Source organism: Mytilus edulis, chromosome 4, assembly GCF_963676685.1.
Source record: "Mytilus edulis chromosome 4, xbMytEdul2.2, whole genome shotgun sequence".
Taxonomy (NCBI): Eukaryota; Metazoa; Mollusca; class Bivalvia; order Mytilida; family Mytilidae; genus Mytilus; species Mytilus edulis.
This window is the reverse complement of record NC_092347.1, coordinates 34,307,533-34,332,870: the sequence shown is the minus strand read 5'-3', so window position 1 is coordinate 34,332,870 and position 25,338 is coordinate 34,307,533. Positions and strand designations below refer to the sequence as shown.

The 25,338-nt window shown below is 32.1% G+C and overlaps 2 protein-coding genes across 2 annotated transcripts in view; both read left to right on the top strand.

Moving 5' to 3' along the window:
• Window positions 1–8,844: 8,844 nt before the first annotated feature.
• LOC139519542 (peptide-N(4)-(N-acetyl-beta-glucosaminyl)asparagine amidase-like) lies at window positions 8,845–20,927 on the top strand. Its single transcript, XM_071311708.1, has 5 exons — window positions 8,845–9,103; window positions 14,267–14,464; window positions 16,714–17,905; window positions 18,398–18,502; window positions 19,275–20,927. The coding sequence occupies exons 1-5, from the start codon at window positions 8,882–8,884 to the stop codon at window positions 19,445–19,447; spliced, it is 1,890 nt and encodes a 629-aa protein (XP_071167809.1). The 5' UTR covers window positions 8,845–8,881; the 3' UTR covers window positions 19,448–20,927.
• Window positions 20,928–23,508: 2,581 nt separating this feature from the next.
• Window positions 23,509–25,338, top strand: part of LOC139519538 (huntingtin-like) — a 68,940-nt gene continuing 67,110 nt past the window's right edge. The window contains exon 1 of the mRNA XM_071311701.1: window positions 23,509–23,670. The gene's annotated coding sequence lies outside the window, so the exon portion shown is untranslated. The remainder of the gene's footprint in view (window positions 23,671–25,338) is intronic.

The window sequence follows — 25,338 nt, the reverse complement described above, 5'->3', positions numbered from 1 at the left end:
CACACAGACGGAGAAATATAAAACACGATGAAATGTACATCATTACCGCAATCAATGATGAACGAATTCGTTGCAGACTAAAATATCATCAATAAACATAAAACATAATGGTTGCAAACAAAAAAATATTAATAAGTGAAATATATTTTCCCAAAAATTGCAAAAGAAACAAGTTTGAGTCGTTAAACGCATCGTTGTTTACATTGGAAACAAGAACAGGTTGAAGAGGTCGTATGAATAATTTAATATAATTTCTACAATTTCTATTTAAATATTCATGAGGAAAAGTGATATCAGGTCAGTGACTGTATATGGCATAGAAATATACAGTCAACGCATTTTGACTGCTCAAATAGAACGAGTGCAGTATAAATTATTTTATTAATATATGTGTTTATGTACTGTGGATTTATAATTATTGACGGGACACAAATTTTTGGAGATTTTGTGGGTAAAGATGAGCCACGAAATTATATATTCAACAAATAACACATTGTCTATCGGCTTGTATGCAGACCTAAGCAATCCATGACATCAGATATCAATGAACATATGTTAGTTTTCCTTGATACACGAAAAAATAGATGTTGATGTTATGTAAAATAGAAAAATAAATCAAAAGCTTTAACTTGGCCATCCAAATAATTAGTATGACCAGTAGGGCATGTGAGCATATCAATATTACTGTGACATAAACAACAGGCAAATTCAATATTTTTTTTAATTTGCAGTTTTACATTTAGTTTTTGGAGTTTCCTCTGAATTGCGCATATTTTATTTCTTCAAGATTTCTCATTTTTAGCTGTTCAGAAAAGACTATAAATGTAATATTTTCATGAATCAGCATGACAAGATCTATCTACTGGTACTTTTGGACTCTGTTATTGAGTTATTGGGTCTGAAATGTTAATTTTAATGGTTTTGTCATTTTGGCTTTTTAATAACTCGAAAGTTATTTGATCTAGGTTTATAGCCAAGTGGCTTTCCCCCCAGGTAAGCAACAAAGGCACACAAGGGCCTCTTGGTTTATAGTATGTCTGATAAATAGATGCTTCCATTCTTTTTCCATTGAAATTGGAGGGTAAGATCATTTATATTATGCAGCACTTACTTAATACCCATCAACTATTTCTGAGCAGGTGAACAGATTAAAGTGTTAAATTTGAACTGTAACATGAAAACATTTACCCATTGGTATTTAGAAACAATAAAGCCTCTTCAAAAAGTACAGGATTGACTTCAATCTTATAAACATTATTCCAAGGGCGTTTGAAAGAATTGTAATATTGTGTAAATTTCTACACTCAACACAAGATATGAGTATTGTTAATTATTTGTTATCTTGTATATATTACAAATATTTTGATAAAATAACTGCTGTTGAATATACATCAAAATATTTTTTTATTCACAAAACAATGAAGGTTTGGTGAAAATTAGTCTTGTTTCCAGTCCTAGGTCTATAAATAACTTTGTGCTATAACAAACACTATTGAGTCATTCAACCTCATTGCATAAATGTATGTATTTTGGGGATCTTTGTATCTTTTGCTGTCAATACTTAAACTGACATAACTGAATGTTTTGAAAGTTTGAATAGGCACTTAATTTGTTTCAGATATAAATGAAAATAAGTGACACTTAGAATGGAAAACATGCTTGATATAAAAGCTTTAATGGCTTACATAGCATTATTGTTTATAAGTTTGCTAGGACCAGGTCTTTTCAAATTGTTTTCTTATTGTCATCCAACAATGTGCACTTTAAAAAAAAAACCTTTCTGAAATTCTGGATTTGGTTTACAGCATATGTCCATTACCTATGATCTTGTTTTAATGGTTCACTGAACAAGTTTTAAAGCAATTCTCATTTCTTTAATAGGTCAACTATATATTTTCTATTGAATCATTGGAAAAAACGTTTTTGTTGAATAAACTGAGGGCATTATGTTTTTCGGTGTGTGCATCTGTTTGTTTGACTGTCCCACTTCAGGTTAAAGGTTTGGTCAAAGTAAGGTTTTGTGATTAAGTTGAAATACAATAAACTTGAAACTTAGTGCACATGTTCCCTATGATATGGTCTTTCCAATTTTAATGCCCCCAAATTTTATGGTCCACTGAACATAACAATTGATAGTGTGAGTAGGGCATCTGTGTACTATGAACATATTCTTGTCTCCTACCTACAAAGTCAAAGAACTTTAGGTTTGCACTGTCTGTCTGTCTGTCTGTCTGTCTGTCTGTCTGTCTGTCTGTCTGTCTGTCTGTCTGTCTGTCTGTCTGTCTGTCTGTCTGTCTGTCTGTCTGTCTGTCTGTCTGTCTGTCTGTCTGGTTCAAATTGTGTTCCAGTCTGATGATTTTGGGCAGGGTTATGGTCCTTGGACTTAGAAAACTCACTTAAATAATCTGTTTTCTGCACTTTTATCGCCATGCTTAAAGATATTGACTAGATATTTGTTATTTGGTTAACACCATGACAATATATAGATCAACCAAGTACAATGAATGTTTAACTGGTAGGGGACTTTGTATTGCCATGCAATACTCCTAGAATGGTTGTTATACTGGTTATTTCAAGCAATAATCATAATCAATCAGTTCAATAGTTTGTGAAAAAATCTAGTATAATGTAAGACAACATTTTATTTGAAAAATCCAGATCAAGCCGCACCATGACCAACATTGATTTTCCCCAATTGATCTTTGTTAAATTTTCAATTTTCAAAAAAATGTGCAGAATTCATCTTTGTTTCGAATAACGAAATTCTTGCCATGAGTAAATTTTTATCCTGTCCAGAACTGCAGACAAAATCTCACATAACATATTATTGCACATAAAAAAAAACGACCATCACTGGAAGTACACAAATCAAATATTTACCCTTTTTCTTGTGTACAAGTTTAGTAACCATGTCACCTCTAGTTTTCAGCAAAACTGATGAAAAGGAAGACTCTTTAATGACGATTTTTACCAATATTTTACGTTTATGTCTATACCGGTAAGTTTTGCAAACTACAAAAGATAAATAATGTACTGCAATTTATTGATTAGTGAATAGGCCGTTTTCTGGATAAAGCTGTCGTGGATATCTAAACATAAATATCAAAGATCTCAAAATAAGGCTATTCATTTTTTTTGCAGTTTTGTATCGAATTAAATTAAAGATGTTTTGAAGCCCAAATGTCATTATGCAAGACAAAATAAAAAAAAAAAATCCCATTTGATTTGCTTCCTGAAAACGGGAAACAAAACTCCAACAATGCCTTTTATCCCAGCATTAGGGACTGTTCAATATTTATCAGATGGATGGGCCGGTGCAAAATGGGGCGGGGCAAGCACTTTTTTTGTGGAAATATTTGGATGGGCGAGAACTTTTTTTAATATATATAGTGGATGGGCTAGAACTTATTTTATTTGAAAAAAAATTGCTTTCAATTTTATCAGTGTGTAGGAAATTCCTTTTGCAGGCACATAAACATAAGGGACATGGTCTCAACAATAATTTTCAGTTTAGGCCAAATCCAGATAGTCATCTTTAAAAATTTTTATAACTTTTTCAAATCAACTTGGATTTTCATAAAACTCTACAATTATTTCATTTATATATTGATCTTACAGAATACCAGGTCGTTTGGTAGTTTGGTGAATTGCTGTCATTCTATGGATTTAATAAATAGGTTAAAAAAAAGATAAAAATTTTCAGTTTTGGCTAAATCCAGATAGTCATCTTTAATTTTTTTCATAACTTTTTCAAATCAACTTGGATTTTCATAAAACTCTACAATTATTTCATTTATATATTGATCTTACAGAATACCAGGTTGTTTGGTAGTTTGGTGAATTGCTGTCATTCTATGGATTTAATAAATAGGTTAAAAAAAGCTAAAATTTTCAGTTTTGGCTAAATTCAGATAGTCATCTTTAATTTTTTTCATAACTTTTTCAAATCAACTGACATTTTTATAAAACTCTACAATTGTTTCATTTATATATTGATCTTACAGAATACCAGGTTGTTTGGTAGTTTGGTGTATTGGTGTCATTCTTATGGATTTAATAAATAGGTTAAAAAAAGCTTAAATTTTCAGTTTAGGCCAAATCATTGGATAGTCATCTTTAAACTTTTTTATAACTTTTTCAAATCAATCTAGATCTTCATATAACTCTACAGCTATCTCATTTATATATTAATCTTACAGAATGCCAGGTTCTTTGGTGTTTTATTGTCAAATGTACGGAATTAATTAATAGGTGAAAAAGGGTGCATCAAAGTCAAAAATATGTCTGCCTAAATTGCTTAAAAAGACCATAATTTCTTTTTTGAAAAGATTAGATAAAGGGACATTGGTAATTGAACTATATTTAACATGCTGTATTATTAAGACAATAATTAGTAATTCAGCATATGATAATATTTTTACTAGTCCAAGAGTTATTGTCCCTTAGTTTAAATTATTTCCTTTATTTTAAATCAATATTGTATCTGAGGCTGCGAATATAACATCAAATATATACATGTATATTCATACTGGTTTTAAAAACAATAAAATGTATGGTTCTGATACACACATAAATATTTATATATAAATGGAATTAACTAGCACATTTTAAATTTTGTATTTACACCAAAGTCTATTCTTTGATTTCAAGACATACAATGTAAACTTGCAAACTTTCAAATAGAAAAAGAACTTTAATATTTTTTTATTGTTTTAAGCTTTAGAGGGGCAAGGACTTTTTTTATAGATTTTTTTAGATGGGCGAGGAGTTTTTTTCAGAATTTGAAAGGATGGGCATTAACTTTTTTAATGAATCAATATTAAGAATGCACCGGCCCATCCATCTGATAAATATTGAACGGTCCCTTAGTTTCCTTGTTTGGGGGGATTCCATAGAAACTGTTGTCTACAATGTTTGTAGATTAAACTGTTTCCTTATTCAATCGTTACTGCAGCTTTGTGTCTGTTATCTTGAAATGTGTCATCGAGTAGCTGTTGTGTGCTTTCGTGGATAATTTCGTTGTTATTTAGGCGGACAAAGAGAGCTTCAAATAACCCTACAAAAGATTCATAGCTGCAGATTATTTAGGACGATTATTTGTCATACAATCACTAATATTAGTGACAGGTTGCAAAAATCCTATGTAGATGTGCATAGTTTTACTATGCATGATCATAGATGATCATAGATGTGTAATGAAAAATGGACATAAAAATGGAGTGGATTTTCTAGAATTCATAAAGTGAAAAGGTATTTTTGCAATAAAACTTCTTCAAATTGAAATATAATACAATACAATTATGCTAAGAACATATTTTCATAAGGTACCAAATATGATTTAATTAAATTTTTTAATCTAAACAGTATCAGTATTTCAGAGCTTGTCCAATTAAATAAACATAATTTGGTAGAGCCGTATAAAGGGAAGTAATTATGATAATCATTAATCTAGCTAGGACGATGATACTAACATGACAATAGTAATCAGTAGTCAGGGGCGGATCGAGGATTTTGGAAAGGGGGGCGAAATTTTTTTTTGGACCCTTTTTGGGGCTAAAACATAAAATAAAGTAATATGCACTTTTTTTATAAACGGTTCCTGGCGTGGGGCATATTTTGTAGTTGCTGTTAAGGTGTTTATAGGGTTGGACATTTTCGATGCTGTAATTCTCCCTATTTTTTGTCTATCATATAAGAACATTCCAGTCAGACATTAAAACCCCTGCCACAAAAAAATATGCCCGTTTTATTCACCACGTTCATTTAGCAAAAAGGTGGACAAGATTTTTGTTTTCAATCCAGATACGGCCAGAATTTTTCAAAAAGGCCACACCTAGCAGGCAGGTTGCAGTCTGGTCTATAAAAAAGTATTCCATATATCAGTTCGGCGAAACAGGCATTCCGGTCAGACATTACGGGAAAAATCATTTTTTTTTCTCTCTCAAGTATCTAAGACACATCTCCTTAAATCCATTGGTTCGTACTTACGACTTTAAATCTATCTAAAGCTTAAAATCGCTGCCCCAGGGATCATTATTCAGCTATGTTATTTTAAAATAGGCTGGGGCTTTGGGTTTTTCGGAGTTAGATGACTCCTTTGCTGTGGAGTGAGAGTCTATAGAGTATTACTTTCTGTTTGGTGGTATAGTGAAATAGAAGTCAATACTTTGTTGCGATGAAAGTGTCATGATTGTCATCCTCACTAAGCCTAAGCATTGTGTTACTGTAATTTGACAGTGCGACACACTGGTCAACTCCACCGTAGCGAATCACATGTCTTTGATAATCAGTAAATTTCAGCAAAATATATCTTACAAAGTAAAGAATTGCCGCCTAAAAATTAAATACTAGAGTACTAAGGTACACGGGAAATGGCAAAGTCTGATTAATCATTTTACCAAACAAACAAAAAAAAGTCCGAGCAAAAAGGGGGGGGGGCGTACGCCCTCTACGCCCCCTCTGGATCCGCCACTGGTAGTTATAGTTTTATTTATGAAATGCACATTTATACCTCTGGGGGTTGAATGTTTATGTTGTTTACAAACTAATTTAATTTGTTTATTTATGTGATTCATGCTGGGACTTTTATAGAATTGAATAATAGTCCTTGATTCGTGTAAATAATGGTGGACCGCGCTGTACGGACCTTAAAAATTAATATATGGATACAAAAAATATATAGTATGTACATGTATGATGTGTTAAGGATAACATTGAAAATGGAAATCATATTATGGGGAACATGTTACAGACAAAAGAGCAGATAACAGCAGAATATCACAAATGGGTCTTCAACTTCAAATCCCCCACCCGGATAACTTGCCGACCGGGCCTCAGCTGGCCCCTAAATAAAAATCTGTACTATTTCAGTGATGATTTTTAATTTTAGTTTCTTGTGTATAATTCTGAGTTTAGTATGACGTCCATTATCACTGTACTAGTATACATATTTTTTGAAGGACGCCTACGGGTACCATGGACCGGGAGTTTCTCACTACATTGAAGACCCATTGGTGGCCTTCGGCTGTTGTCTGCTTTATGGTCGGGTTGTTGTCGCTTTGACACATTCCCCATTTCCTTTCTCAATTTTATTTCAGTGAAAATGGGTGTCATACTTAACTCCAAAACTACAGGCACTTGTTTCTATCCATTTGAAGGTCGACTATCCATATAAATAGAAGCTTCTTATAAAACTGAAGCATTAAGAGCAAATCTGAATATGCTAAGTAAAAATGTTTATCAGGTTGAGATCTATCCATCCTGAAATTTTCAGACAAATCAGACAACAGGTTGTCACAGTGGGTTGCTGTCCCTCAATTTTTTACTCGTTTGGCTTTACAAATATTTTGATATGAGCGTCACTCGGATGAGTCTTATTTAGACGAAACGTGCGTCTGGCGTAATAAATTGTTATACTGGTACATTTGAAGGCTTTGATTATAAACTATTTGGTAATTTAAAGCCATGCAGGAAATTTTGCAGTTTTTTGTTATTATCTTGAACATTATTAAAGATAATAAATACACTGGAAATAGCCATACTGTTAAGCATTGCAAGATCCAAAAATAAGTCAACATAACCAAAATTATCAAATTCCATTGGCCTCTTAAGGAGTTATTGCCCTTTAGGGGCTAGCTATAGTCAAAATGTAACCATTTTTCATAAATTTTTGTAATCAAGTTACAAGTTTTCCCCCCTCTGAAACAAAAAATTAACAAAACATAGCAATAATCATCATTGGGGTGTTTCGTTTGAAAAATATGTCCGATGTCCGCCAGCTAACCAACATGGCCGACATGGCTAAAAATAGAACACGGGTAAAATACAAATCTCTGAAACTTAAAATTTAGGAGCCTCTAGGGTTTTTTAAACAAATGAATTAACACATTTAAAATTACTCGGTACTCCAAAGATGGGGTACTTTGAAAAGTATAACGGGGATCATCAAAACAACGTTAGGACAGGATTAGAAAAAGTCTATGCATAACCATGTACATGTAGCCCCTCCTGTACCTCCTATATCCGACTTTAAAGTGTCAAGTTCTACTTTTACATTATTATATTGATAGTACATTATTCTAATATGACGTTCTTCTTAGCTTTGGGTACAAATAGAACATGGGCGAGGCCCCTCATGGGGGGGGGGGGGGTCCTAGTAATCACATAATCACCATTTTTTTTGCCAATATAATCACATAATCATTAAATATTTGCTTATCTTTAGTAATCAAATAATCATAAACTAAAAATACAGTCCTAGGTAATCAAATAATCATGAAATATTTGGCTTAATAATCAAATAATCATTAAAAAAACGGCCAAGTAATCACATAATCAAAAACCCCATGAGGGCCCTCATGGGCTGCACGTGATTGACGTAAAAATTGAAATTGCAACGTCAGATGAATTTTGAACAACGCCAGAGATCAAAATGGACATTTTTGTTGGTGTTGCTCGCTAGGAAATTAAATAAAAACATTCTAAAAGTAAGTTTAAATGTTTCTGTTCTTTTTTTATTGATAAACTGCTGATTTTTCCAACGTTTTTGGTTCATGAAATCAAAATTGGCGACATTCCGAGCGTCTACTATAGGTCCGCTTCGAAGTGAAAACGTTCAAATATTCCTATTAGAATCGAAATAATTCTATCCTGCCAGGATATAATTATTTCTTAATTATATTGATAACGCCTAGAAGATTATCATGTCTATCAGCCAACATGTGTATTTGCACAGACATCAAAACAGTGTCTCTTGGTCATGTTGGTCCAGTCGGGAAACTTCGGAGGATCGACGATCGTGCTTCACCGGAAAGTTGAGTCGTCCGAGAAAAATCTCTCCTTTATTCATTTCATTTGGTTACACGTACACTTCCGGTAAAGAATGGCACCGACCCCTTCAAGTATAATATCTCTTTCAACTGAAAATCCTAAAGACGATTTTGTTCAGGCAGCTAAAATAATTTTGAAATTTGCAGACAACATACTAAGTAACCCAAATGAAGAAAAATATCGCAAAATAAGACTAGGAAATCCAACTGTGGAAACCAAACTTTTACCGATTGTCGGAGCTCTTGAATGTATTTTTGAAATGGGATTTCAGGAGGTATTTACCAAGAAATAATATCAAAACACGACATTGTACACCATTCAGTCTTGTCATTTGACTTCTTTGAATTCCATTAATCCTCCAGTTTATTCCAGACTAATAGTAATAATTTTTGTTTGAATGTACATGTACAATGACAATGTATCACTATCAGTAAGGACGTATATTAGATGTTAGCTATACGTCCTTGCTAATATGAGGCAGGCATTACCTGTAAATGGGGAGGAAGTCTGTATGAATTATTTTTTTGTAACTTAAATATTTGTTAAAAAAAAGAAACGGAAATACCGTAACGTTTCCAGTTTTTGTTCTGTTGTTAGGGATTTTAGTTGTGACGTTATTTTAAGTAATGACGTCATATGCAATGTAAACAAAGAAACGCTATCATCAGGTAACGTTTTTTCATATCAAGGTATTTTTAGAAATGAAATTGGTATTGCGTTCCTTCCTATTTTATACTACACTGATAAATATATATTTTACTCATACAATCGAGACCGGAAAAAGGAAGTACATTGTAGATTTCTGCGCAGATGCAGGAATTCAAAACATGACATCAAAAAAAATTGAACGATTTTGAGTTCATTATTACAATGAAACTTTCGGGAAAATTTTCCCGATTTTTTTTTTGAATTTTCTACTGTTATTGGGGACTTCGTCCCCATATCAGTGCAGTGGTCTCGCTAGCCTAAAATAGAAGGGCGCCGCGCCCTGGGTGCCCTCAGCTGCGCCCTGGGTGCCTTCATCCGCGCCCTTCTGCCCTGACGTCTTTTTCCAAAATTATCTTGTGCCGTTTTGGTAAAATTTTGTTTCATCGATTTCTGATCTCCAAGTTAATTACATATATGACACCTGTGTGATTGCCCCCAGGTTAATCATGTCATTACAATCAATTACAATGATAAAGACTTCAAAGGTGTTAATAACTAGGTAATTTAATTAGGACAATGTATCTTTTTGTCATACTTTTGATGAATGTGTCAGGGAGTGTGTTTAGCTTGGGTCGGCATTTTCGATCTCCAAGTCACAATGGAAGAGCGTATATAAATGAAGACTTTCATGACTTTAGAATTGAATTTTAGTCATCAAAATAAAACTATGCCTTTACAGAAATGCCTTCCATCTCAACTTGTTAGCGACAAGCACAGTTTTTAATTAACCCAAACGTGGTGGAAATTGATTTTGGAGTTACTTCCCCTGTTTTAGCTTATTACAAATTTGTGCTCTAAAAATATTATCTAGTACCAAAAAAAGGAATAAATTACCAATTGATTATATAATAACATAATAATGTTACCGTAAAGATATTAACTGTCTTTGAACATATTAAAAAAATATATATTGCAATTTCTACTTGATAATTATACTTTTAGCAATCCATGTTCTAAACATTGTTAAATTAGTAATGCTCTCTCTTTCTGTTCATACCGACCGTGCCAGGGCTGTATAGCCAGTCAAGGTCGTTAAACACCACCATATATATATTTCTATTCATATCATGTATTCAAAGCTATAATTCCTATATAGATAAAAAAAACAACAAAAAAAACCACATATTCTTTGATAATGGGTAGAGTGAAGTTGAACTGTAAAAACATAATAAGTTGATGAAGATGTACTATATCAATCATAACTACACAAACAATGAAATAAAGACTATAGTTGAAAAGCATCTTTATTTAAAAAAAAAAACAACATATACAGAGATTTGTTAACTCGTGATACACACAGAAACGTAGACAAAAAAATGAGCAGTGCCTTTTCTTATCATAAAAAGTGCCCTGCCCTCCACTGGCACCCTGCCCCTTTTGATTTCTAGCTAGAGCACTGTCAGTGTCATACTTCACTGTCGGACATAATTATTTTGGCTGAAAAAAAGTACATACATGTATATATACGAATGCATGTCGTTTTGTAACCTGGTCAATTCGTAACTACGTTGATTTGTAACTGAGACGTTTCGTACCTGGTAATTATATATATATGGTTATAAAGTGTTTGTTTAAATTAATTAGTTTAAAAACAGTTAAAGTTATTATTTATAAATGATCAAATTGTCCATTTAATAATAACAATATTGTAATGTTTTTAATTTAAAACTTTCTTAAATCTTTTTAATTATTGGCTAATTGGTAATTAGGCTGGGTGACAGCTTTAATGTTTTTATGACCACTAAATGACAGGTAATAAAAAGTAATTATAGTAGGTGTTAAGTGATTATTAATGGCACACAACCAATGGCTCACGACCTAAAAATAATTATTTTTTTACTTTTTTCTCACTTTTACATGCAATTGCATAACCCTCTTTTTTCATCCGGACTGGTAAAAGTTTTTTTTTTTTTTTTTTTTAAATAAATATCTTTTTTTAAGTAACCTACGACTCATATTATTATTATATATTGATATAAGGTTACAAAAAATATCAGATACGTAACGACCTAGTAAGTTACGAAAATCGACTAGTTACGAAACAACCAGGTTACGAAACGACCTGCACCCGTATATACCTCAACATGATTATAACAGATAGAAGGTACATGTACCTAACTCATATATCTAAAAAAACGTCACCTATTGTCGAATTTCTGTTATATTTTTATACTGCTGAACATTGTCTCTCACTGACAAATGACAGAAAGCTCAGTAATCACATGACCAGAGTTATTTAAATGAGTAAAGTCACATGGTACAATGAAACAGGTTAAGAGCACATGTCTAATGTTTTTGTTTTGAATGGAAGGCTGTTACACTACTCATACATACTCCATTGAGTATTTTATATTAAAATAAATTGAAGTAACATGGAGACCTAATGAGTAACTTTCTTGATTATAGGTTTAAAATTATGATATTCATAGTCAGAGTTCGTATATATCATACATTAACATACATGAAGAAAAAAAATATTTATCTTTAAAAATGAATTTTTAAGAATTATTTTTTGAAGATTTATAGAAGTCAAACGGACTATATAGCGTACGTAAGCTGCATTAGGGTACAAGTCAAATCGTCACCTTGTCAAATCCGCATCCACAGAAAAAGTCAAATATGCACCTGGTTAAATAGGCATCTAGTCAAATCGGCACCTATTTAAAGTCAATTTAGCATCCAAAAATAGTTGTATATAAATAATTCTAAAAATGTATAAATTCATGATCTACATGTATTCTGGGGGGTTGGATTTTATCATGGCATACATTACATCGTTAAAAAGGACCAAGCAGTTGGAATACATAAGTTAATTATTTAAAGTTTTCCCAACATTCTATGACTGATGTTTTTATAAGTTTATTTTTCAATAAATTAATGATATGAATAACTTTTATCAAGTAGAGTGGCAGATCATAAGTGGGGGGCCCACTGGCTGGCTAAGAGGGGGCCCGTTTCCGTCACAATTCAGTGTTTCTCTATATAATCAACTATTTTTTTTTCTCTTTAATACAAGACAAATACAACTTTAATAAGTCAAATTTTGTTAAGCAAGAAATAATTGACAAGAATCAAAAAGTTGCAAATATCGACTCCTTCAAGTCCATAAGTTATCAAAATTGGTTAACTTCCACTTTTTTTGACTGATTTTTATCATCCAAACTTATTTAACTTGAAAACGAGTTCATGGACCCCTCTTGTTTAAAATGCCATTTGATTTGATTATGTAAGAAGATTATGTGTGCCAATTTTCATGAAAATGTAAATAGTGTAATCAATATCAATATTTATTCAATCATGAATAAATACATGCTAGTACATTCTCATTAAACCTGCAGTGAACACTGATGCATGGCAATAAACTAATGAAAATGACTTGAATTGAGGTGTGAAAGAATTTGTACAAATAATGACAATATCTTGAAAGTTAGAGGATTATGTCTGAAGTGTTGATATTTTTTACTCTAATTTAACTGAAACTTGATTATACCATAGTTCATGAGTTATATGCTTATTAATTATGAGGCTTTAAAATAATTGCTCTTTTTTTCAATGACATTTACACGTTAAATTTTCCTTTTTCTAACTAGCACCCTGCCCTTTTCAAATCCTGGCTAGAACACTGCTAAAGTAGACAATTTAAAGTATTAAAAAAGTGTCCAAAATCTTTCATCAGATGAAATTGAAATTTGGCATATGATACAGTTACAGGGGAGGTAAAGATATTCTTACGTAAATTGTTATTTTCGCAACGTCAAACTATGACTTATTGGGAAAAGGTGCAGTTTTCGACTGATTTTTATCATCCAAACTAATTTAACTTGAAAACGAGTTCATGGACCCCTCTTGTTTAAAACGCCATTTGATTTGATTACGTAAGAAGATTATGTGCCAATTTTCAAGAAAACGTAAATAGTGCAATTGTTTTTAATTTGATAATTATACAGCAAAAAATTGTTTTTTTTCTACACTCATGATGTTTTGATAAATATGAGTTATTTGAAAAAACAAAATGCACAAATTTAAAGGACATCAATATAAATCAGAATTTACAAATAATTTAACAAAAAACAGATTGTGTTTATCTTTAAAAGCAAAAAAGTTATGTATCTCTGTTGAAAGGAAAAATTCGTACACAAATCCCAATTTTGTGCAAATAAATAAAAGTTAGACCTAATTTTACTCCTAAAGTAGCATATGAAGGTATATTTTTTCTTATCACACGCCTATTACTGTTGTAACTGTTGTTGGAATCCTTTATAACAGCCTTTCAAGTTTGTCAGTTGTAACTGTTTTCATAATTTTGTCTTCTCACAGCCCAAGGCCTTACGGAAATGTTAAATTTGTTTTCTTGTCGCTTGATTTGTCTTCTTGTCGCTAACTAGTGCGACCCTTGATTGTTGAATAAAAAGTATGTACATGTATATTAAGTGATTAGTACTTATTAGAGCAGCTCATGTCAGAAGAGTTGGGTAAGCCTTGTGTGTCCATTGACAACATGGTTTAATTAATGCCCATGCCAATTGGTAGGGTATTTCACCGCATATATAGTACCATTTTTAATCGTTTTTAAATATTCCAATCTCAAGATGTTTGAAAGGTTACTTACTCTGTTTGACTAGAGATAAATCAGAGTTAATGAATTTTATTTGAAACAATTTCTGCATCCTTTGTTGTATGATCAGTACAAGAATGTGTCGGCGTTCATTAAGGTTTATTTTATTTTTAGGATGGAGAATATCTCACATTGCCAAGAACCTCTCCAATCTCTCAGGTTAAGACCATTCGAGACAGTCTAATTCAGGAAATACAGAAGGTTTCACCTGTGTCTGTAAATGGACCTCAAGCTGCAGGTGGCAGTGTACAACCCACCAGATCAATTTCTCAACCAAAACCTTCAACTTCTGCTATACTTCCAAATTATCAGGTAACATGCATATACATTTACAAACTTAAATCATAAATCAAGATCAACAACAACTTGTTATACAGCTGGTAAACAGTTTTCAACAAATTATGAAGTTGTGAAATACATTTTTGTACCATGGTCCATCTGACAAGTCCTACTTTCACTAAAAGTCACAATGCTTTATAAATACTAGAACACACCCGCGAAATCGCGGTCATTCAGAGCGTAGTTTAAAGTATGTAAAGTGTTGTTGGAAGAATTTTGTAAAATATTAAATGTGTGGAGAATTTCAGCAAAAGTATTACAGGTTATTGGGGACAGGAAAATGTTTTTTTTTATCCCTCCTCCTTTATTTCCAAAATTCCGAATTTTTGGTTTTCTATCAATTTCAATATGAACATACATTTAGTATATACATGTATTATGACAATTTAAGTAAGGAGCCTGTAATTCAGTGGTTTTCGTTTGTTTATGTGTTACATACTTGTTTTTCGTTCATTTTTTGTACATAAATAAGGCCGCTAGTTTTTTCGTTTGAATTGTTTTTCATTGTCATTTCGTGCCCTTTTCAAGCTGAGTATGCGGTATGGGCTTTGCTCGTTGTTAAGGCCGTACGGTGACCTATAGTTGTTAAATTCTGTGTCATTTTCGTCTCTTGTGGAGAGTTGTCTCAACATGGCAATCATACCACATCTTCTTTTTTTTTGTAATCAATGAATTTTGTAAAAGATTAAATGATTGGAAAATGTCAGAAAAGGTATCAAAAGTTCACATGAATAATTTTAGAGCTTACAATGTATCTGTATATTATGAACATTCATAACTATAAAAATAAAGTGTATTTACTTTCAATTCTAAGTTTACTAATCGATCCATGGTGGTCATTGATATAGTATACAGACCTCTCTATTTAATAAACTCTGTGACCGCCGTGGATAGTGAACTTGAAAATGATAGCAGATAGAATTCTGAAAATACACTTTATTCGTAGAATATGTATTTTCAAAGTATAGAGAAAAACGTAAACCGGAAGTCTTATCTGACTTAAAATTTCGCCCAATGACGGGATGCCTTTTTTCTTGTTTTTCTCCCAAAATAACTCAATCTGAATAATCATATGAATGGATGACAAACGCGACTATGCACTGTACCTATAGGATACAGAGGCGTGTCGATTAATGTATTGTGGAAAGAAGAGAAGCGACACACAAAATGAGGTCTTCTCGTTTAATAGTATAGATAATAGTGATCACATGAAAGAAATATATATTTGCATTTTGCAATTATGACATAGTGATACTAGTAATAAATTTCCAATTATGGCTAACTTATGGACATAGACATAATTTTTTGACTAGAAGAATTTGTTTACTTCTTCAAGTGAATTTAATTAAAATAAACTGTCATAATTCATTCTTTAAAAAATAATGATACATCATAACATGTATGAAGTTAAAGATTTTTAGTTTAAGTCAAAAGTATATAAACATTAATTAAGTCAAAATATGATATACATTTTGTAACTAGATATAGGAGGATGTGGTATGAGTGCCAATGAGACATCTCTCCATCCATGTCACAATTTATAAAAGTAAACAATTATAGGTCAAGGTAAGATCTTCTACACAGAGCCTTGGCTGAAACCAAACAGCAAGCTATAAAGGGCCCCAAAAAATTACTGTTGTAAAACCATTCAAACCGGAAAACCAACAGTTTAATCTACAGAAAGAACAAGAAACACTTATGAACCACACACTACTGGACATCAGATTCCTGAATAAGGGCAGGTGCAAACAATTGCAGCAAGATTAATTGTTTCAATGGTACCAAACCTTCTCCCTTATCTGAAACAATAGTGTAACATTACAACATAGAAAGGTTACACATTTTCAAAAATGATCAGCTGATGGTACATTGCAATTTTCATTTGCATCTGAAGCATGCATTACATTTGTTCCTCTGTATATAAAGTTTAATTCTATATTTAGTAGGGAGATTTGGTGAAATTGTCTCCCTTCAAATAAAATCATCCAGTAATTAAGAATTTTTATTTGCTCATATTTGAAAACTTTTAATTATTCTATTCTATACAACATTATGACAAACTATAAAAGCCAACAAAATAAATGTAAAAAATTAAAAAAATTTAAATGTAACAAACTAATTTAATTAGTGCATATACATGTATCAGTTTTGCTAGTACAAATGTATTACAATTATGCAACTGAAATTCATTTGATAATAACATACTCTCTTGTTTCTTTCAGCAATTAGAACGCCAGTTTTTCCAGAAGATTGAGAGTAACTTGTCTCATGTTTTGAAATATGAAAATCAGGGTCTTCAGGCCAAAGCAAGACATGTTATACCAACACAGCATTTAATAGAGAAAGCCCAGAAATCATTTCAGGCTTTAGCACAGTCTGGTAATGTAGGTGACATTGGAATACGAGATTGTTTGATCCTAGAACTTTTAGCATGGTTTAAAAACTCCTTTTTTAAATGGGTTGATGCACCTCCATGTGATACTTGCGGTGGCAAACCAACAAGTGTTGGAATGGCAACTCCAACTGCTGATGATACTAGATGGGGAGCCGGTCGTGTTGAAAATTACAAATGTGAAAAATGTCAAAAGTTTATACGATTTCCCCGATATAACAGTCCAGAGAAATTGTTGGAAACCAGATGTGGACGCTGTGGAGAATGGGCAAATTGTTTTACACTATGTTGTAGGGCAATGGGATTTGAAGCTAGATATGTGCTGGACTGGACAGATCATGTATGGACAGAAGTGTATTCTCCTTCACAAAAACGTTGGTTACATTGTGATCCCTGTGAAAATATCTGTGATAAACCTCTTTTGTATGAATCTGGATGGGGTAAGCAGTTAACTTATGTTCTGGCTTTTTCTGCTGATGAAGTTCAAGATGTCTCGTGGCGATATTCGTCTAAACATTCTGAGTTATTAACTAGGAGACGTGAATGTAGAGAAACATGGCTTGTTCAAGTCTTACATAAGCTGTGGAATGGCAAGTTATCTAGTGTAACTGATACTAGAAAACAAGAAATGGTTAATAGATTATTAACAGAGTTAGTGGAATTCATCACCCCTAAGTCAACTGAAGGTCAGAATCTATCGGGAAGGACAACTGGATCATTGGCATGGCGTCAAGCTAGAGGGGAAGTAGGTACAGCTTCTGCTGAATCCAAACCTGAATATGTGTTCAATCTGACAGAAGACGAGAAAAAATCCAAAACATTCCATATAAGATATAGTTGTGCCAAAGATGAATATGTTCGAATGAGTGATTTGGATGCAGATAAAGTTGAAGGCTTTTCTTCATGTCTGTTTAAATGTGAGGAAATGTTTAGAAAAGAAGAACAAGATTGGAAGATGGTCTACCTTGCTAGAAAGGAAGGGTCCTCAAAATCATCATTGACATGGAAATTTGATTTCAAAGGTATAGATTACTAGATGGAAAATAGTACTTTTGTTCAATTCAATGACAATTTCTAAACATACTTTTCTTTAATATTTTCTTTTAAAAGTTTCTATAATATTTTCTTTTAAAAGGAAATGCGAAATAAAGTTGAGATTTATAGCAGAAATCTTTTTATTTAAAGACGAAAGATATTAAAATTTCTGCTTTAAATGTACATATAAGAAAAAGATGTGGTATGATTGCCAATGAGACAACTAGTACTCTCCTCAAGAGACCAAATGACACAGAAGATATTTTTTAATAGCATCAATTATGTATGAAAAAAAGGATTTTCAATGTGCATGTAGCGGTACATTGCTTTCACTTACTTTAAACAGCTATCAAAGTATTTGTGTATTTAATCCGGGATACAAATATACAGTGAATATTTCATATAAAACATATATAAAACCATTCAATGGAGAATGATGGAATGGATTCATTTTATAATAAGATACAATGTTTTTACAGGTCTAAAGATTAGCAAACTAGAAGTAAGAATTAGTAGTGCAGTTTATGAAGATGGTGTGATCTCTTGGCTTCTATGTAGTGATTCCACATGTGCAATGTTAAAAGGTAAAATGCATGTTATTGTGTATTTAAATAAGTACCAACAAAATTTACTTGCAGATAAACCATGTATATTTTTGTACCCTATAATAGCTAGCTTTATACCCTTCTTTAAAAAAGGGATTTACCTCTTTCTGAACTTTCTCAGGAACTATATTACAAGAATTTCTGAAATTTTGGTTTCAGGGTTTATATGGGTCAGCTATGATGTGTTTTCAGATTCATCATTCAACAACTTCCTGTTTACTGAACACTTACATAATTTTACACAAATTGAAAATTTGCTTCACATTTTTCTCAGGAACTAGTCCGAACTACATTACAAAGATTTCTGAAATTTGGTTCAGGATTTTGTACTGTGTTTTTTCAGATTCATCACTCCACAACTAGATTTATGTCCATTTCAACAAAACAATATTTGTTACAAAAAATGAAAAAGACTGAAAGTGGCTTGATTAACATTGTTTAACGAAAAAGAATGTAATATATCATTATTCTAATTTCTTATAGGGTTAGAATCAGTAAAACATATTTATTACAAACAAAATGACTCAGAAATTAACAACTATAGGTCAGAGTACAGCCTTAAACAATGAGCAAAACCCATACTGTATTGTCAGCTATAAAAGGCTCCAAAATGACAATTGTAAAACATATCAAACAAGAAAACTTGCAGCCTTTTTATGTACAAATTAAATAAATTGATAAGCAATTTAGTTTTCCATTTGAATTTTGTTTAAATGGATTTTTTTTTATAGTTCTTAATATTCTTTTTCAGGAAGTAACGAGTTTCAGACAGTACATGACCTTGAAGGAGAAGATGGTATGACAATCACAGCTGATCTGAGTGGAGGGAAGGGAGATAATGCATGGCAACATACCCAGTTATTCAGACAGTCTAATACTGATTTGGAATTCTGTCCTTTTGAAGTCAAAGTACATTTTGCATAAGTGTTTTGTTATGAATAGTATTATTGTTTTTCAAAGTTTTTTGAAGTTGTTGCATGGGAGATATTGAAAAAAAAAAATCAAATTTGGTAGTTTTCTTTCAATTTTTCTTTAAACATAAATTCATAGATCTAACATAGTTAAACTGGAATTGCTGATTTGAAATTTATGAAAGTATTATCATGTGCAATAAGAAGACAATATATAATAAGCTAACATTTTGGCATCTTCAATTTATTTCAAAGTGCTGCTTAATTTTGTGATCCTTCAGATAATCATTGTGCAATGATATTGAAGTTCAGAATGGTTCATTTTTTGCCTGTGAATGGTTATATATGTAAAAAGTTATTTATAAATATGGTCATTATTTATTAGAATTATATTTTCAAAATGTTTACTTTTACAAATTTTTCCTAATATGAAAGTGATATTTATACTACAGAAGCTTGAAAATCTTATGATTGATGTTTATAATCATGTTTTTTTCAATAGAAAAAGATTGCTTGATATCATAAATGTTATATTTGTAATACTGATTCATGACTTTAATAGTTTTAAGGGGGCCATTGAATTTGAGGCCATGGGAAGGGATCTGTCAATTTTTAAGATATAATACTTACACATTTTAATTTAAGATTTAATTTAATATAAATGTTATTGGGATTTTTAGTTTCAAAACTTACTCAGACATTCAATTTTCATTTTATTTTTGGGGAACATAATCAGACAATTATCCTGTAGTGGGAAAACCCCTCTTAATGTGAGGGTGAATGTACACATACAATTTTTAGATGTTATATAATTATCATTATTCCACATTCCTGTTTATTTTGAAGTTTTTTCTTACTGAAAAGGAAGCTTTAAAAGGAGCATTGGAAGAACAATCATTGTGATGTAATTCTGGTCAACGTTTTTACTTTTTTGTACTTTTTCTATTATTGAATTAGTCTTTCATCTGACAATGTGTATTTATATGTGTTTGACCCAAAAAAAGCTATATATGAGATTGTCTGTATAAATACCTTTATAATTTAATGTACATTGGAAAGCTATCATAGCTTCATCTTAAATTTGTTGAAATTAATGTGTATGAATGATTGAAATTGAGAAATGAATCCTCTGATGAATTCATAAATTTGTATAATTTTCTTACAATTGAAGGGAAAAGACTTTTTTCTATGATTTAAACAAATTTTGATTTTATACAGCTGAATTATAAAGTTTAAAGCATTTTCAAGGGCATGCTATCTTTCTTATTTTTCATGAAAAAACTTCAAATTTACTACTGAACTTTGTCTAAAGCTGCCTTCTTAAAGATATATAAATAAGTGTAAGGCTGTATTAAGGTATGTTTTTTTGATTATTATTAAATAATGATTATTATAGTGTTATTGTAATACTAAAAAATCTGTGTTATTGTTAATGATCAAATTGTTTTTTTTTTCTGCATTTGACAACATAATAAATGAAAGATCATAGCTAATATTTGTCTTCATTTCTATACATGCACCTCACAGCGCTATTCAGTGACGTGAGAGTCATATAATTATAACAGCTGCAAGTTTTTGGTTTAATCCTTTGTATGGTAATTTATTTTTCATCTCTACAATTTTAACACAATATAAAAAAAAGATGTGGTATGATTTCCAAAGAGACAACTCTTCACAAGAGACCAAATGACACAGAAGCTCACTACACTGTCCACTTGTTAGCTCAAATTTTACATGGAACAAAGTTGTGAACAAATGGAGAGTTTAAATGATGTGCTGTTTGTAATAGGTCATTCTAACAATTTGACCTGCTGCTCAATACTGACAGGGGCGGATCCAGCCATTTAAAAAAAAAGGGGGGGGGGTCCCAACCCAGGATAAAGGGGGGTTCCAACTATATGTCCCCATTCAAATGCATTGATCGGCCAAAAAAAAAGGGGGGGGGTTCCAACCCCTGGAACCCCCCCTCTGGATCCGCCACTGACTGAACACTTGATTCTGTGGACCTAGAAATTTATTCTTGCAATATTCTTGTTCCCACAGCAGATCTTAATCTTGAGAAAGTAGATATCATATACCCTGTAAGCAATCATATTCAGTTGAGACTTTAAATAGGCACATACAATGTTCTTAAAAATAACTTTTTATGCAAGATTGCTGGAATGTGTATGAAGGGTGATGCCCAGTAATAAATATGAATGAATGGGCTTAACTTCAATGAAACAGCAACACAACACAAAAAACAACACAAAATGTTCTGGTCTTACAAGATAAATTGGTGTCAATACACTCTAAATCCACCCCAAGGTAAATACAGATTAGGAATAACAGATGCTATCAAACTGTTTCCAACATCTTATTCTCTAAAATGAAAAACACACTTTATGATGTGAAAAAAATACTGCTAACAAGGTTCCTCACTTTTGAAAGGCTCATTATAATGCCATAAAAATATGTAGCTTATCTTGCCCAAGAGGTCAAGCGAGCTATTGCCATCAATTGTAGTAATTTAAAAAAAAAAATCCCCTCTTAAAATACTGGGCCAAACATTACTTTAGCCCTAGGATTACAATGTTCTATAATAGAGTGACATGGGCACAGCCATTTTGGAAGAACAACACATAGAGATAAAATAAGCTACATGTGATTAGTAATTATATCATTTGCATATCTTTCTTCATGAAAGCATTATGAGAAAAGCTTCATGCAAGCACAACATTATCTTCAGAAGTATATTATTAAACCTTGCTGTGAAGGAGGTTGTACACTGTTTTTCCCCTTTCTGTATGTCTGCCCATCCCTCCCATGAATATCTGTTACAGATTTCTCATGATCTACAGATTAGAGCATCCTGAAATTTGCTATCAGGCTTCATATGAACATGTCAATGTGACCTACCGAATAAGACTATTTACCGGATTTGTAATAACATAAGCAACACGACGGGTGCTACATGTGGAGCAGGATCTGCTTACCCTTCCGGAGCACCTGTTTTTGGTTGGGTTCATGGTGCTTAGTCTTTAGTTTTCTATGTTGTGTCTGTTTGTCTTTTTATTTTCAGCCATGGCGTTGTCAGGTTATTTTCTATCTATGAGTTTGACTCTCCCTCTGAAATCTTTCGTCCATCTTTTATGCTATATGATGCAGTGTCTGTTTACACAACAATTTTATATTTAAGATTTTCAACCTGTATTGTTTTGTTGTTGCTAAAACTTAAAAAAAAGAAAGAAACTGTAATTGGCAAAAATGTTCAGCACTTTGCATCAGTCAATATTGCCAAAATTGTCAACCTATTCCTCATACTAGGAATGACAATTTCTTCTGAGGCTTTGGTTTGATATTTCAACCCTCCCTTATTAAATGAAGTCTTGATCAATGGACCAGCAAAAGATACATAAAACTAACCAATAACAATTGAGTGCAGGAAAACCAAATATCTGAAAATAAAATACAGGTAAAAAAATAACACAGAAAATATTTAACAATGTTATACATATCAAAGACATTGAAAATGCCTTGCAGCAATGCCACACACAGTACAGGAATACAAGATCTTTTTCTTTTGAAAAAAACAAACAATAAAATTTTAAAGCAGATTAACCAATACAGACACAATATGAATCTGCAAATTGATGTTCATGGATTCCAAACAAATATCTGAATCATTGAACAACAACTTATTTATAACCTCTATCAAAAAGTCTGTCTTGTCAAAGAGAGTTTAGAAGGACACTTTCTCTACTTGTGTAAGCTTAATAGACAATATATCGGGGAATTTTGATGTAAAAAAATCTATCAAATTCCTGCTTGGTTAAAGCATACTTCAACTATCAATAAATTTGATAAGATTAAGTGAAATTTTTTCAATGAAAATAATCTGTTTATTAAAATCTGAGTAAGTGACATTTGTTAACTAGCAATGATGCTTTTGTAAATGCCATCATGTATAAAATAATACTTGGTAGTATTCTTTCTAAACCATTTCGGTAAGGATAAAATGCTTGTGGCGAACTTAAATCGGGGACGAAACCACATTCAGGACGAACTGAATTTTGGGTCGAAAATACATAGATTAGTGACCGTAAAATTAAACTTCCGGTCTAAGATATTGATCAACCTGACCACTTACTGAAAGAAAAACATAGTGAAAGCTACAATGACAGCAGTTGTTCCTACATTTTCGATAGCCCCAGCCTTTTATCTGACGTTTTGGTGATCCACGTCCGAACAAGAAAGGTTAAATTTTACCCATTTCTTGTCAAGATCAGTAATCATACCAGCCTTATGACCATGATAAATTATTTCACGCACACGGACATATTATATTTTTCCCCAATTGTCGAAACCAAAATGCCATCGTTTGCTCGATTTAACATTGCCAGATGAACCATCATCACTGGATTCTAATTTGCATTGGCAGCAACAGGTGTTGCAAGTGGATAGCCTGAGTTTATCCATACGACCATAGGCATAGCCATGACGAATGCTAGTCAATTCGTTCCAAGTCCGATTCGTTCCAAACCAGTTCGTTCCAGATTTGGACAATTCGTACCAAGTCAATTGTCAATTCGTACCAACTAATTTATTTTATTATTAATCAGACTTAACAATATGTTCCAACTTTTTTATAGTGTGTATGTCCGTAAATCACTGTATTTGTGTAAATCAACCCACTGCACGGCAAAAATCGTCAATTTTTTTTATGTATATTTCATATAATAGATCGTTTTTCAATCAGTCTTAACAATTTGTTCCAACTTTCTTACACTGTCCGTATATCACTGTCTTTGTGTAAATCAACCTATAGTTCACGGCAAAAATCATCAATTTCTTGTCAATTTTTATGTATCATATTTAATATTTTCATATTAAAAGATCGTTTTTCAGTAATATCTATGGCTTCTTTTTTGCATGTGCGATATGAAATTTCATGATGCGTTTATGGTTCGATTTTAACAAATATTTATGTTGAATTACGCAGATTTATATGTACAATATTTGTTTATTTAGACATAGATTTTTTGGGTTGTCTTTGTTTTTTTCTCCTTTTCTTGTCAACTTTTATCATATTTCGGTATAATCTGAATGTCTTTTCCAATAAAAAAAAATAAGTTTAAGGTTTACATGTTTATTTGATATCATGTCATTGACACATATACTAATAACAAAATATAACAATAACAGTTCAAGTTCATGGATAATTGATCAATAGTCTAAATGACTTGTAGTATTTCAGAAAGTTCATTCTACTGTTCAACGGACGGCACTACGATAAGTGCAACGGATGTCATCAGCTGGGTTACTGTAAGCTGCTGGCTTCTGTAACTGTCCCACAGCTCCATCAGCTTAGACTGTGATCTCTCTGTGGCTGCTCTTTGGTAGCGCGTGAGTTTATGCTCCGACACTAATTGGATCTGCATGGGTAGGTACCTGGCTTCATCACTCAGAACTTTCAGCATCACATACAAGTGAAGGCTGGCACCCTTGGCCTTGCGGTTTAGTCTGTTGTGCCAGCCTTCGACGTCGTTGTTAGTGCGAATGGGTTGGCCAAAAACAGTCCAAGCACTGATGGGGAAGATGGTGCTACCTATCCATTGAAATACAATAATCAATTATAATAATAACGAATTCTTTGAAAATAACACTAGTTAGTACTTTATTCATTTTTAAAATATTAGATTGTCATGAAATACTTAATAATTAATATTTATCAATATATCATACCCAATATACCTTTCTTCCTAATTAATAAATCATAGATTTTTATTAAAACTAAGTATTTATTTACATTATATATATATAAGTACAGCATTATAAATTAAAATAATAAGGCTATGCAAATGGTTAATATTGTTTAATACTGTTGGAACGAACTGACAAGTTTTGGAAAAAGTTGGAACGAAT